Source organism: Larimichthys crocea, chromosome XVI, assembly GCF_000972845.2.
Source record: "Larimichthys crocea isolate SSNF chromosome XVI, L_crocea_2.0, whole genome shotgun sequence".
Lineage (NCBI taxonomy): Eukaryota > Metazoa > Chordata > Actinopteri > Sciaenidae > Larimichthys > Larimichthys crocea.
Genome location: NC_040026.1, coordinates 17,547,556 through 17,562,026, shown reverse-complemented (window position 1 = coordinate 17,562,026; position 14,471 = coordinate 17,547,556). Strand labels below are relative to the sequence as shown.

Below are 14,471 nucleotides of genomic sequence, written 5' to 3'. Positions count from 1 at the left end.
ACCTCTCGCCATTTGATTCTCGATCTGTGCCACGCGATTTCACTCATCAGCTGGTCTCCTCAAACGTTTGCACAATGTTCGATTCTTGCCAGTAAGTTTTTTGAAAACTTTGAAAAGAATTGTTCAGCTGTTCAACTGAATTTCATGTTCAAGTTTGCCTATTTTGAAATAAATTCAAACACAAGCAGCTGTGCTTAAAGCAAAAAAAGAGCATCTTTAGATGTCAAAGTTCACTTCAGAGCACAATAACATCTCTCCCTGTAGAATTACAAGGGCGAGAGTGCATAAAGTATGTATGCTATACAAAGTGGCTGCAGACGGCGTATGCATAGGCGCGGACAGCATGTTTCAGCCTTAAGCCACAGGACTGCAGTGAGGCCTACCCATTTGATCCCCCACCAACCAGCGTGGAATTCTAGCTGATGCTGTCTCCCAAAGGCCCACACTCGACTGTGGGCCTTTCGCAGCCTTTCCCCAGCTGCTGTACGGCAGGCATGGGCGGCAGCCCTGGCACCTGTCTTTGACAAAGCCTCAGCATTCACACTGACTCTGGTTTCCTGGGGCCGGCTGCCTGGCAGTCAGGTGACAAATGCTAACACACATACTGCCTCCAACACAGACTGCAAACATGCGTGCACCCAGCAATCCACATCTACAGAACCAAGAGGCACTTAAGTATGATCCCAACCACTTAAAAAGCATCGGCATCATAGTGAGAGAGGTCTTAGCCTCTCATGTTTCGCTGTCTGATAGCAAACCCTCCCCTGATTCAGGCTGTGGCTTGGAGCTGTAAACCAAAGCTTACCTCAACGCCTCTCACCCGCCCGGCTATGCTCTAACCACTGTTTTTGCATACCGCTCAGCTTGTGTAACTGTTGAGCGGTTTTGCTCCAGCGAGACAATGGCTGTGTGACAGACTAAGCAGAGCGAAGCCACCTAACGTCAATGCGTTACAAAGAGCTGATGAACATAAATCTGCCCGTGCGACACAAGCCAAAGGGAACCCGAAACATAGAGCGGCTGAAGAGCTTCTTATTGATAACAAAATAAAAGTCACGTAGGCGCGACTGTCGCCGCTCAGGCCATAAGGAGAAGACTTCTCAGGTGAATCGGTCACCGTGCTCATGTGCCCACAGTAAACACTGACATCCACACTGTAATTATAACTCAATTTGAAACTCCCCTGAGTTCATGGAGAGTATCAAAGTTAATCTGGGTCGGAGTGAAGTGTAACACCACCAGCATTAGCACAAACCCTGCGGCAACATTTAAAAAAAACAAAACGTTGTTTTATTCATCTCGCTCTTCTGTGCATTATCTCCCGCCCACATCTAATTACAGGGAAATTAAAATGTTTGTAAAGACTTGATAGATTGACACTATAACCAGACATTAAGTTACAGGACTGCTCTTTTAGGACATTTAATTACTATGACTGGTCACAGCGGGGCCACAACTGGTGCATGTAGTAAAAAGCAGTCATTTAACTTGCAGGAAGCCGGGGTGACGACAGACGGGACCTGATTGAGCTTCTCGGGATGGCAAAGCATGCCGGTACTCACTCTGCCGCCCAGCGGACCACAGCCACGTTTCCCCACCTCATTTGCAAAGCAATCCCGCTTCCCTCCCACTCAGTGCACTCAGTGCATCTTTTTGTCATTTCCACGTCCAGGCTCCATTTGTTTTGTCCACTGGGATGGCAAGAGAGGGAGAGGAGGAAGGAGGAGTGGAGGGAGGGAAGGAACCAGGTCTCAAGGAGACTGCTCTGCAACCAAAGAGCATCTTCACATGGAGCACCCCCACTCCTTAAAAAAAAAAAAAATACACACCCACATCCACCCAGCCCACTGAGCCAACACACACTCACCTCTCCCCCGCCTGACTAATGTGCCCTGACACTCGTACATCACCCGTAAATTGGTCAAATGAATTAACCACGGCCCCTGCTTAGCTTTACGGGCTTTAAATGGATTTTCTCCTCTCCAGGTCTGCCCAATAATTGCATTTATCCATCTTGTTGAAGCCAGGTTTACACACTCGCGAAGATCATGCCAATCCCCAGATACATTTTCCGCTCTGGTGGCAGGAGTGTGAGAGATTTGTCATCGGATCATAACAGGTAATTCAAACAACAATTAGCTTGATGACTCCGCCGTATGTCAATGTCTGGCTCCTTGTTGGACAGGATGAGGTTCCTTCTATCTCGTCATCTTGCTTCTCTCCCCTTTATGTCTCAGTGTGATAAACTGAGCCTTGTAATACTTTTTTATCTATCATCCAAGCCTTCAGGTTAAAGCAGCAAACACCCACAGTAGGGAGGGAAGTAGTGGTTACCAGTCTTTCACTGTTTCATTGTTCACAAGCACACATTCAGACAGAGAGCAGAGGCAGAGCTGTGAACACCGGCATCAGTGGGGGTCATCTCCACACTTGTGAATGTTTGAACAGAAGTGCATTAGACACTGGGGGGGCCCAAAGGACAATTCAGCTATGTAAACATGCAGCAACTTCCTTCCCTCAGCTCCTCCAGGCCTGCACTGAGACAAGCCACTGTTTAAACAGCACACACAGCATTCCTGTGCCTGGGCCCCGGCCAGCTGCTGCATCCTCACTGCAGGCCTGCCTGCCTGAGCAGAGACAGATACAGGCCTTACAACTGCAAGGGTCATCCACAACAGACAAAGGGCTTTTATAGACATGCAAAACTAGGTCTCAACTATACTAGAAATGCTCCAGCGACTTGCACTTGCGCTACTTAAATGCTGACTGCTGAGTACACGGCGTCCTCCCACGGGAGATAGATTAAAAGCCATAATTAAAATCATCACGTCGCATCCGGAAATCTTACCCACCTGTAATGACGAAGCTGGAAATTTATCTTTATTGATAATTCAAATATGCAAAGTGTGGGGGCCAATAAAGATACGGGAGGCAGTAAAGAGGCGATAAAGGGCGTCTTGGTTCTAAAGGGCACTGTGACGTGCATCACATGACACAAAGGCCACCAACCCTCCCCTCCGTGCCATGATGCCAGTCCACTCTTTATCTTAACTTTCATTATGACTGAACAGGTTTCGGATTGGCTGATAATAACTGAAATTAACGTCTGGTTTGCGTGCCAGGAGACAGTAAAGTAAAAGAACTGCTCAAAGGTGTTTATAGTATACATGTTTGTTACCCAAATACATGGCTTCACCTCAACAATTTCACCCCTACTCAAAGATAATATTATGGTAAAGTGGTCACCACCTTTGTTTTGGAGAACGCACGGATTAAAGACTGTATATACGTGTATAAATATATATATACAGTGTAACCAAGAGATCCAAAACATTACAGGCCAATATCCCAGTATCTCCTTACATGTTTGTCCACAAAAGACAAACTCTGGAAATGTGTGGTGTTAAATTTGGACTTTGACAGGAGTACTTAAGTAGCTTCCAAACCATAAAAGAAATCCAATCTCTCACTTTAACCGTTTTGAAAAAGGGACTACTACAGGAGAACCCGATGGAATAAGACTAAGTCCCATTTTGGGTCGAGACCCAGGATGTAGAATAATCATCCAAAGGGCATTCGCATGCCAAAGTATGTAAACTGAAGTACAGGAACATGTGCAGTGGTAATCTACATTTAATATTTACAAGAGTAGGGGCAGTCATTCAGATTCAGGCTGGGTTTTATTATAGGAAGACTCCAATCATTGTGTCAGCATCTCAGCAGTGGACACAAGCAGAGTCGCCAACGTTGGACTATGAACTGCATGTTATTATTTCAAATCAAACAGCAGATTTAGATTGTTATCCAGCCTGCCAGTTCATTTGGTCCTCCCCACCACCACCACCACCACCACCACCCACCCACCGTCTGTCCATCCGTCAGTTCATCCCTTCTGGCTGGTCAGTGAAGGCCACACATCTCACCTCGGGGACAGTTGTCCAAACAAGACACTCCATTCACTCTGACCCCTCGGAGGGAGGGAGGCCACTGACAATTCAACTCAGTGCCCGTGAGTCAATTTGTTCACTTTTGGAATTGACCCCGAACGCCGCTGACACACTGGCCTCTCGCCGGAGTGGTGTGAATATGTAATACTGATGACGATGTGGGAGGCTCGTCAAACACTGTCCTTACATGTGTTTTGAGTTTCGGTGCTATACATGTTGTAAACACAGTTTAAAAATGCAACAATCCACAAAAAAAACAGAACACAAATATTGTTCGAAAGGCAATTTAAAATATATTTTTTTTAAAGTCTGTAAAGTACTGCTTACAGACTACATCTCAATCTATTTATATATGCACAACCAATCATAGCGCTTGAAGCTGCATTATGGAGCAAAATAAACACTTAATGCTCTCCATAAACCATTACCTGCACAATGGTTGTCAATTCAATGCTCACGTGCTTAGGCGTTGGCCATGTGCGACAAGCTGTTCACATGAAATGTTATCTAGCGCCGTACACAAGTTGACAGCTGTCTCTTTACAAGAGGCGTATTATTATTGTGTGTAAATAGGTTTCTAACAGCTGGTTTAAGAGCTAACATGGGAATTTACTCTTAATCTGTTTTCCACTGGAATTGGTTCATCAACTAGAGGAGAAAAAAAAAAAAGAAGAAAAAAAAAAGAGAGGAATCTCAACGTTGTTCCGCACGGCACGCCAGCGTAAAGGGGTTACATTTTATTAGCCTTGTGCATTTTTAAGTAATCTCGCCAGCACCCCCCTCCCCTCCCCTCCCCTCCGCCGAAATCCGACCATAATCCGCAGATTAGTAGATGAATTTATTTCTGCCTGCACTTTTAAAACCTCCCTCACCTTTTTTGCAAGCAGTTATGAATCCACCACCTTTAAACGACAAACGATCACCTCATTAGTGGACTCGCTCCGTACGTATACAAATAATCGCGCGCACACTCGGAGCTTATCCTGCTACAATTAAAAAAAGTTTAATTAGTAGATTAAAAAATACACAGACTGGAGTTTTATCACCTCAAACTCCTCCATTATGTGTTTAGCACACACACACACACACACACAAAGTGACGCCTTCCCATCAGAGCCATTTTGAACAGATTATCTGCGTCCAGAAATTCCCTTGACTACATTAAGAAGTGGGAGATGCAAAGTAGGTAAACACCATCTGCATAACATAATGTGTGTAGCTGAACACATAGAGTACGCTGCTATTCATGTTTAATATTGTGTAATAGGAATTAAACCGCCACAAGACAAACTAAGGCAGCATAAGATGTATTTTATGTTAAAAATTTAATTTGATAATGAGTATTTACTGTCTGATTATTCATTCAAAGTATTTAAAATATATATATATATTAGCATGAATGAGATTCTTCTCCTGTGGTACGTTCCAGAGCATTCTACCACATCCATAAAAGGCTGGTGTACCACAGGTGTTCACTGCACACTGGCACGGCTAGTCATTATCCAGCCCGACATGATCATTAAGAGCTATGATGGCAGTGTGGCACCTCCTCCCTGCATGCACACACAGGCTGGAAAAAAAAAAAAAAAACTCCATGGGACTCAGCACTCCCGCATCAGTTTTGTTGTAAAAAAAAAAAAAAAAAAAAAAAGGGGGTGAGAGGGGAAGCTCCTTTCTCAACGAAAAGCATGTCAGCGCCGGTGCACTTTGACCCTTCCCATACACACTCCACAATCCAAACAGAAAGCCGGCACTGCCAGAATTCCTTCAGCGTCACAGCGGCCCTCTCACCCAGAGCTTTTTTTTAAAGCTAATTTTTTTTGATGACGATGAGGGGTGGGAAGCAAAACGGAGGGAGAGCAACGTGGTAGAATGGCTGGCTGGGTGGTTGGGTGGGTGGGTGGGATGGTGGGGACAGGGGTCAGAGGCAGAAACCACACACGTGAACGCATGCCTGCTCGTCAAGCATGGCTGAAAACTGAAACTCCAATCTGTGTTCCTCTCCGCTCTCAGTCCCTGCTGGGGGTTTTCTTTTTATATATTTATTTTATTTAACAGGAAGATAAATGTGAAGCCTAGGGGCACTATTGTTTGGACATCTAACCAGGAACTGTCGCTGCTCTCATTGCCCTGGCATTAACAGCAATTATGCGCTCTATTCAGATGGCTTTTGTGCGTCCGACCCCCGGCCTCTACCCCCACCCCCCGCGCCGCCGTCGCCCCTTCGTTCCCCTCTACTCGCACACACACAGACACACACAGTCCTAACACACATTTCCCGCTTTTCTCTGCCACCACCCTCCCTCCCCTACCCGCCTCCCGTCCTGTGCTGCTTTCCCTCCCACTCCGCTACTGGTGAACTCATTTGGCTACTGGAGCACTCCGGTCCCATTATGAATGAACTTAGAGAAATATGCACATTCAAAGGGAAAGGGAAAGACGAAGAAGAAGAAATGCACAATACCAGAGGCATTTCTGAAGCGATACCTGAGCTCAATCAGTTCTACATATCTGTGGGTTTCTTCCCCTCAATTAAAAATGCAGTACGGTTCCAGTATGGTTAGATGCATATTTACAGTGGTGCAGGACAAAAACGGTCTCGCAAACTTGGTAGAAAATGACATTTTGCAGCGGCTTTTTGTAATTACAAAAAAAGTGAAAAAGGTAATCATCTCTTGAAACTAGTAAACCATAACCTTCATATCTAAAAAAGAGGCAATCAATAGTCATTTTAACCTTATCTCTTCAGCTGGATGCAGCGCAGCAACACCGCCAATAAAAATCTCAAAATCTCCAGCAACCACTTCAAATGATCTTATCACCGTTCTCAATAAGTCTTTATTTGAAACAGCACCACGCAAGTTCACTCTATTGGCTGTTGGAAAGTGAGAGGAAGCTTCACATTCTGCCAACCTAACACTGTCAACACGTGTATTTGTGCTGGGGGCCACTTAACAGGGATGAATGGATCCAGCTCATGCACTGTCTGTCAAGAGTTTAAAATTCGAAAAAAAAAAAAAAAAAAAAGAGCAATGCATTTTTGAAACGTACTGTCAGGGAACAAAAAAAAATAAACCAGCACCAGGTTCTGTGCATGTTTCTGTGCTGCTTTTGAAATTAAAAGTGAACTTGCCAACAGTTTTAGGGAGTGCAAAATGTGCTGTCCAGGAAGGAAAAAAACAGTAAATAAAAATAAAGCAACATGCTCCGTATGTGGATACAAATTTAACTGGAGGCTACATGCACGCACACACACACACACACACACACAGAATAATTTAATTTCCATGTTTCAGGGAGCCCCAAGTCCTGTGGGCCAAGAGCAGAGCTAGCCTATATTTAACAGATGACAAAAGTTGCATTCCAGATGTACAGTACTATCTTTGTGTGTCGAGCTCTATAGAAATGCATGGGAGAAAGAAGAGAGGGGGGTGCTGCTGGGAGAGGAGGGGGTTCCTGGGGGTTGTGGTGGTGGCGGTAGTGGTGGTGGCGGTGGTGGTGGTGGCGGCGGCGGTGGTGGGGGCACCAGTGCACAGCTGCTAAACTAATGCCTTTTTTTTTTCTTTCATTGCTCAGGCACAGAGAGGCAGAGTGTGGTGGCTCACTGACAGAAACAGGGAAAGATACAGGAGGTGAAATGGGATTTATCTATTCTGAGAATAATTTGTTTTAACTTTTAAAAAAAAAAACATCCAGGCTGCGCTAAGACTTAATGAGTAACAGGCATAATCTGTTACATTGAAGTCAAAATTAGGCATCAGATTAGCTGTTATTACATTAAAAACAATGAAGTCAATGATTTAATTAAAAAAAGGTTCAGCCCCCAAACCAGACTCGACTGCAGCTGAACGTTAGCTACACCCAAACCCAGCTCGCACCGTCACCAGGGAACCACTACTCCCTTTGCACTAGTTAAAAATCTGATTAGAAACACACTCACAAACTGATTTCTCTCTCTCTCTCTCTCTCTCTCTCTCTCTGGTGTTTCAAGCAGAGTGACAGATCGACGAGCCGGCGTAAGCTCTCACACGGCTCAGCCTGCCAACATCATCAGCATTAGACAATTAAGCCCCCGCTAGCTGAGAGAGAAAAAAATATATATATATCTCCTCAGTAAATATTTACTGCACAAATCTTTTCCATTCATTCACCAGGCACTAACAAAACCTTACTGTACTCCCTCTCTTTCTGAGTCCCCCCGCCACCACCACTACCACCACCACCACCACCAACACCCCCCCTCCGCCCCTACATCTGCGATTCATTGACTTTACAATTTACCACATGTCGAGATGGGAGAGGTCGAGCCTCCATCTGAATCACGGCACAAATATGCGAGTGATTTATTGTTTTAAAAACCCTGGGCCGATTTAGTGCAACTCCACTTTTCCTGAGCATTACTCCTATTGGCAGACCATGAACAATTACAGTTTGGACTAATTAAGCTCCGAGAATGTGCTGTGCACCGCTAATGTCTAGCAGGCCCCAATTTTAGTTTAATGGTGCCAAACTTTGCTTCCCAGTCCCCCCCCCCTCCTCCATCCTCCTCCTCCTCCCCAACTCCCCTTTTCTCTAACTTAACTCCTCAAATCCAAAGCAGATTGTGCTTTTTATGACTGTTTATTGAGTCGAAGAAAAATAAGGACCTTTTTCTTTTTCCCCTCTCCTCGCATAGGATGAGACACAGCAGAGAGGAAGAGAGGGAGCACAGAAAGGAGTAGTGGGAGGGAGTGAGGGACAGCAGAGAGAGAGAGAGAGAGAGAGAGAGCGGGAGCCGCTTCCGCCATACTTTGTAAACAAAAGTGATTTGCAAGACAAAAGGAGCGCAACCTTCCAACTAAATTCAGAGTGCATTTTGCGGCTGGAGGCACAAAATGCGGCCACGTCGTGCCACGAAACCCCCTGCGGACACCAATTAGGCCCTATTAACATGTAAAGCCAATTTGATAAGGTGTGGGCCCTATCCCTTAAATCCGCATTAAACTATCTTTCCTCTTGTCACAGCCAAAAATCCATTTACAGCAGCCGAACACACATAATCCATATGATATACCATTGTTATGCTTATGCTGCAGCCATGTTTAGGAAAGATACTGTCTGTCTGTGTCAATTATAACAGATAAGGGCCACAGCGATGCAATGTGCGCACGTGAGCACAAAGGCGGCGGTGTTGCATTCACTTCATGCATGTTCATTACAATAATCTGGACCAGGAAATTCTCCATTATTTTCTTCCTAAAATTAAAAAAATAAAAAAATGATAAAGGAAGTCGTCGGGCCTGCACGAATGTGGATTTATTTTTCAGGAAGGTGAATCTGCGGCAACGTGAGCGATCCTGGCTCGACAACACAACTGAAACAAAGAAGGAAAAAGGGGAGAAAAGCTATTGTTTCAACCACACAAAGCCTTTTCCACCGTCATGTAGTAGAATCGCCACGGGTTCTGGGAGCGTCTTTTTTCACTCTAAACACAGCGGTGGATGCTTGGTGTTGCGTTTTCATCACCCACCCACCCCCCCACTTTCTTGTTCTTTTTTAAACTACTCGTAATTATACGTCGAAACTCAAAACCTCCGCCAAAAGTCTCCAGGCTTGGAGAATTATGGGGCCAGGGGTGGCGTCAAATATCTTAACATTCATAAGTCCGAGAGGCAGTAAATAAAGCCAGTGGATTTATGGCCCTGCAGCCCCGATGCAGGAGAGCTGGCCGCCCAGATCCTGCGCTCCCTCCCTGAGCCTCTGCGTCTCCAGACCTGTTGAGGTGTGATGTTAGCCCACAGCACCGGAGTTAACCCGCCGCCTTTTTTCACAAGACCTGTGTTAGCATCGGCAGGAAACAAAAGGTAGACACAGAGAGGGAAGGGAGACAGAGAGAGCAAAGGGAACAGGGAGGAAAGTGAAAGGAGATAGAAAAACCGGGGTGAACTGGGCAGGCCACTTCTCCAATTCGACCTGCACCCAGTGATCCAGCAGGCCTTTGTGTGAGGTTTAGGGAGGAGGGAGACGGCAAGGGAGAAGAGAGGAGGAGAGGAGGACAGGAAGGTTTTTAAAGCCCGGGCACAACGTCATGTCAAATTGCTAAATGATACTAAATTGTGAGCCTCCTTGGACTTAGGTGGTAGGAAAAACAAATTCTTACTGATTATGGCTCCCAGAGGTCAGACAAATTATGGTAACCGCCACATGCAGGCTTTTTTTTTTCTTTGCTTCCCCTTTAAGTCATGCAAAAACAAAAAAATCACTGAAACAAGGTAAAACGTCCAGATAGATCAGGGTTAGAGCAGGCTGAGAAAAAAAAAAAAGAAAATCCACATGCACAAAACAAAAAGAATTTAAAATCATTTATATGAAACGCAAAAAAAAAAAAATACAGATTTAAAAAGGCCTGCATGTTGAAATCCACACACTAAAAATAACACAACAGCATCGCCGGAATATGAAGGGAAAAGCAGCGAGAATCAAAGCCTTTCGTGACAACACAGACAAAGTCTCATTCCAACAATACTAGCAGTCATATTCAGTGCCTCACATGACATGTTAGGGAGCAAGACAGCTAATCAATGTCCAGGTGAATTATTTATGCCAGCTTTACATTTATATTACAGCGACCACTGACTTCAAAGCTCTAATGGGTGGACACACAGGGCGCTGCAGACAGTGGGGGCCGAGGCTGTACAGTAGGAAGATCACCGCAAGCTGAAAACCATGTTCACCTACAGTCAGTGTTAGATCTGTAAAATTAAGCTGTAACGAAGGTGTCATAATTTGAGAATAAAGCACTTCCTCAGTGATCAACGATGGATTAAGAGATTTTGTAGTGACTTTAAAGAGTCAGGTGAAAGTAGACAACAAATAAAGGAATATATGTTTTTAAAAAAAATAAAAAATGAGATGCTTCCTTTTGTGAATCAGGTCAGAAATTTGTATTTGAGGGGTTGAATTAAGACAGCAAAAAGGTCACCACTGTCTCGCTTTTGCAGCATCCTCCAGCCATGCCACACAATCCACTGCTTTTCTAACTGCTGCATAAGCACAATGAGAACGAGCGCTCCACGGACTAGTACAGGACACAGTACTGTGATAGCCACAAAAGACAACTACAAACCTCCACGCTGCCCACCGAAACAAGGAAGCGCCTCTGTTTTTAAAATCATGCGTGTTGTGTGTGTGTGTGGTGAATGTGTGTTTGTGTCAGTACTGATGAGAATAATGAGTGACTAATTCCACATACCAGCCGGTAGCGTTAACAAGACCGGCTGACTAAGAGGGGAAAGAATGGTGAAATGTTTTCACATGTGCATATGCCGGGAATGATAAAATCTTTTCTTTTTTTTTTAAACTATACAAAAAAACACACACACACCACACACACACACACACATAAAGGAGTGTGTAAGCAGCAGGAATTATTTCATGTGAAAAGCCTGGGCGATCATGTTGAACTGCAGAAATTGTGTCAAACACAAAAGGAGGCATTATGTGTCCGATGTGCATTTATTTTCAAGGTGTGCACGGCGAACACACACACACACTCACACACACAAAAAAAAATTGAGGTAACAAATATCAGTTTCTTTAGCAAGAGCTGAGGTGGTGCTGGTGTTGGTGTTGGTGGTGGTTGGGGGGTGGGTGGAGGGGGGTCGTATTTCCTAATGCCTGGTCTTTGCCTTAACCTTGTAAAATGAGATGACAGGTCCTAAAGTGCAGACTTGTAATTGCAACCGTTTAAAATAGGGGGGCCAAAAAAAAAAAAGAAGAAGAAGAAGAAGAAGAAGACGAAGAAAAAAAAAAAAAACACCCATGGTTGAGAAAATTATTCCGCTTAAGGACCGCTGCCATTGCCCAGTGGGACTTGAGCGAGGTGCTGAGCAAATGAGTAAGTGTGCATAATTATAGCTGGGGCTGATTGTGTCTAAATAACATGAATTTATTTATAAATATGGGTTTACATGGCACATGCTTCTTTTTTTTTGTTTGTTTTTTTTAAAGGCAGTGATTCCTCATTGGAAGTTGTTGCACATGCAGACTGTTGCACAACCATTCACTAAATCAAATGAAACAAACACATACACACGAATAAGAAGAAAAAATATATATGTAATGTTTGATAAAGCTGTCAATTTTTTTTAAAGGCATGCACCTTTTCATCTTTACACGTTTGGACACGTGCAAATCACGCTGAAAAGCTCATTTGCATATTGATTTTATTGTACACATGTGTGTGTGTGTGTGTTTTGTTTTTTTTACATTGCTTTACACTGTCAGGGAGTCAGTGTAAAGGTCTGAATGCTCATGCAGCTTGCGTTAGAAAAAAGGGCATGTTTGATGAGGCTGTGCAAACACTAAAGCCCAATTGCATTATTCAGTGGGTTCAAAAAAAAAACATGCACTTGTAGCTTTCAATGCACAATAATAACGCAATTATAACACACTGTTTAAAAAAAATTATTATTATTATTACGTCACGTGCATTTTATTTTGAAAAGTTGCAAAGTTGCGATTGGGAAATAATGTCACGTGCACGTGAGCTTGTGCACATTAAAAACACACTGATTTTTTTTTTTTTTTTTTTTTTTTAAACAGCACTGCTAGCATGCTAGCTGCTCCATGACACACACACACACACACACACACACACACACACACATGCTGCTGCAAGGCGGAACATGCCATTGTACTGTACACTTCATGGAGAGAGTTGCACAAAAAAAACAAAAAAAAAACTCTACATTTTTCTGCACTTTTCTTTCCAGGGGTGACACAACACTCTGTGTCAGTGTGTGAGATAGACAGAGTGTGCATGTGCATGTGTGTGTGTGTGTGCGTGCGTGTGCACATACAGTTGTAAATAAATGAACTTACTGTGCGTGCTGTTGGAGAAAGTGATCCATTGGGAAGGTAGGGGCTTGTGAGATCGGGAATCATTATAAATGGATAGCCCGGGTACGGTGGGCTCTTGAACAGCCCTCCATCTTGCCTTTTCGCAGCTAACATGGCGGGGGGGGAAAAAAGAAGACAACTTTTTTTTATGAAGTGGCCTTGCAACTTTTTTTTTTTTATTATTATTATTTAAATCTCCAGTAATAAAAAATAATAATAATTATGCATTTGTAGGAATAAAGGCGGAGGGAGCTTGCAGCTCCAGCCTGGCACATGTAAATGTCATGGGAGGAACAATAAAAGCAGAAACTCACCCTCCTCTAAACTTTCTCTTGTTTTGTCTCTGAAAGTTTCAGATCTAGGCGGAGGCCGTCTTTCCGCCTTGAAAAAATGCAATGAAACACATAACGCGTTAAAGTTAACACGATGAGGGGAAACTTTCTTTTCAAGTCTTATCACTGGTAACATTTGTCACAAATGTAAGGCCCCGTATAACTTTACAAAAAAAGCAGCCGGGTGAGGAGGATCGATCCCCCGCTTGCTGCTGCTGCTGCAGCCGCTGCTCGCTCCTGCTTCTTCTCCCTGTTTTGCGGCTCTTTTCATAACAATCTGCAAACTTACCTCTGAATCCGACGAGCTGTTTTGATTCGTTTCCGACTCGTTTACAAGAGAAGATTTGACATCGGCTAAATCCCTTTCTGCCGAGGAGTTCTCCGAAATTTTCTCTTCCTGCTCCCCTTCGTCTTTGAAGGAAATCATTTCATCGTTTGCACCCAGATCGTCCCCTCCACCGCCGTTGAGCTGCGGCATTTTTCCCGAGCAAAAAATTATTATTTTTTAGTCTTTTTCTGTTGGGTTTTTCTAAAAGGGGGGAGAGAGGAGAGGGAGGGGGGGCAAAAAAAACACGAAGTTTTTTTTTTCTTTCTTTTTTTTAAACCCCCCTTGATCTAAGAAAGTCCGAGTTTAAGTTTTTTTGTAGGGGAGTCTTGGTATTGGCGTTTTCCAAAGCTCTGGCGGGTTGGTACAAAACTAAAAAAGAAGGGAATCTTGGCAGAAAAAGGAAGCCGGAGAAGGAGCCGAGCCGCTCGGATTGAGTGAGTTGAAGTTGGTCGGAGTGGTTTTCAGTTCAAAGGCGGCGCTGATTGACAGATAGAGAGGGATGGAAATAGAGAGAGTCTGGATTCAGGATTATTGACAGGGAGAAACACACAAGAAACTAATGAGATTCAAACAGGGAGGGACTTGAAGTGACGTTTTCATAAATAGGGAGGTAAAAAAAAAAAGGAGAGAGGGAGGGAGAGAGAGAGAGAGAGAGAGAGAGAGAGAGGGAGGCTGGAGGAAGCCGGCGGACGACTGCAGTGAAAAAGCATGTGAGGAGGAAAAAGGCAGTTTGGGAGCAGGACAGTGATGGTAAAATAGGAGGAAGATAGGAGTTGCTAGCAAATGTGGATTAAACGCACATATGGGCGGTCTCCCGGTGGAGGAGGAATAAAAAAAAAAAAAAACACACACACACACACACAAAAAAAGAAAAATGAAAAGAAGGTAGTTCCTCAGGCTGTTTGCAACCAGTTTGACTCCCAACATTCCCGACCAGTCTGCCACAACTATGGCCAAATTAAGTTAAAGTTTTTTTTTGTGTGT

The 14,471-nt window shown here is 44.0% G+C and overlaps 1 protein-coding gene across 28 annotated transcripts in view; it reads right to left on the bottom strand.

Annotated features, from left to right (window-relative positions):
- The window catches only part of tcf7l2 (transcription factor 7 like 2), an 88,791-nt gene extending 74,677 nt beyond the window's left edge, over window positions 1-14,114 (bottom strand). For 5 of the 28 annotated variants that reach the window (XM_027289493.1, XM_027289496.1, XM_027289514.1 and 2 more), the window contains exons 1-3: window positions 13,449-14,105; window positions 13,142-13,208; window positions 12,810-12,934 (exon numbers count right to left, since the gene is read on the bottom strand). In XM_027289493.1, the coding sequence (XP_027145294.1) occupies window positions 12,810-12,934; window positions 13,142-13,208; window positions 13,449-13,637 (381 nt within the window). In that variant the 5' untranslated portion in view covers window positions 13,638-14,105. Of the gene's footprint in view, window positions 1-12,809; window positions 12,935-13,141; window positions 13,209-13,448 lie in introns of all 28 variants that reach the window. The other 23 variants (XM_027289499.1, XM_027289501.1, XM_027289503.1 and 20 more) reach the window with 11 other exon arrangements.
- Window positions 14,115-14,471: the final 357 nt, after the last annotated feature.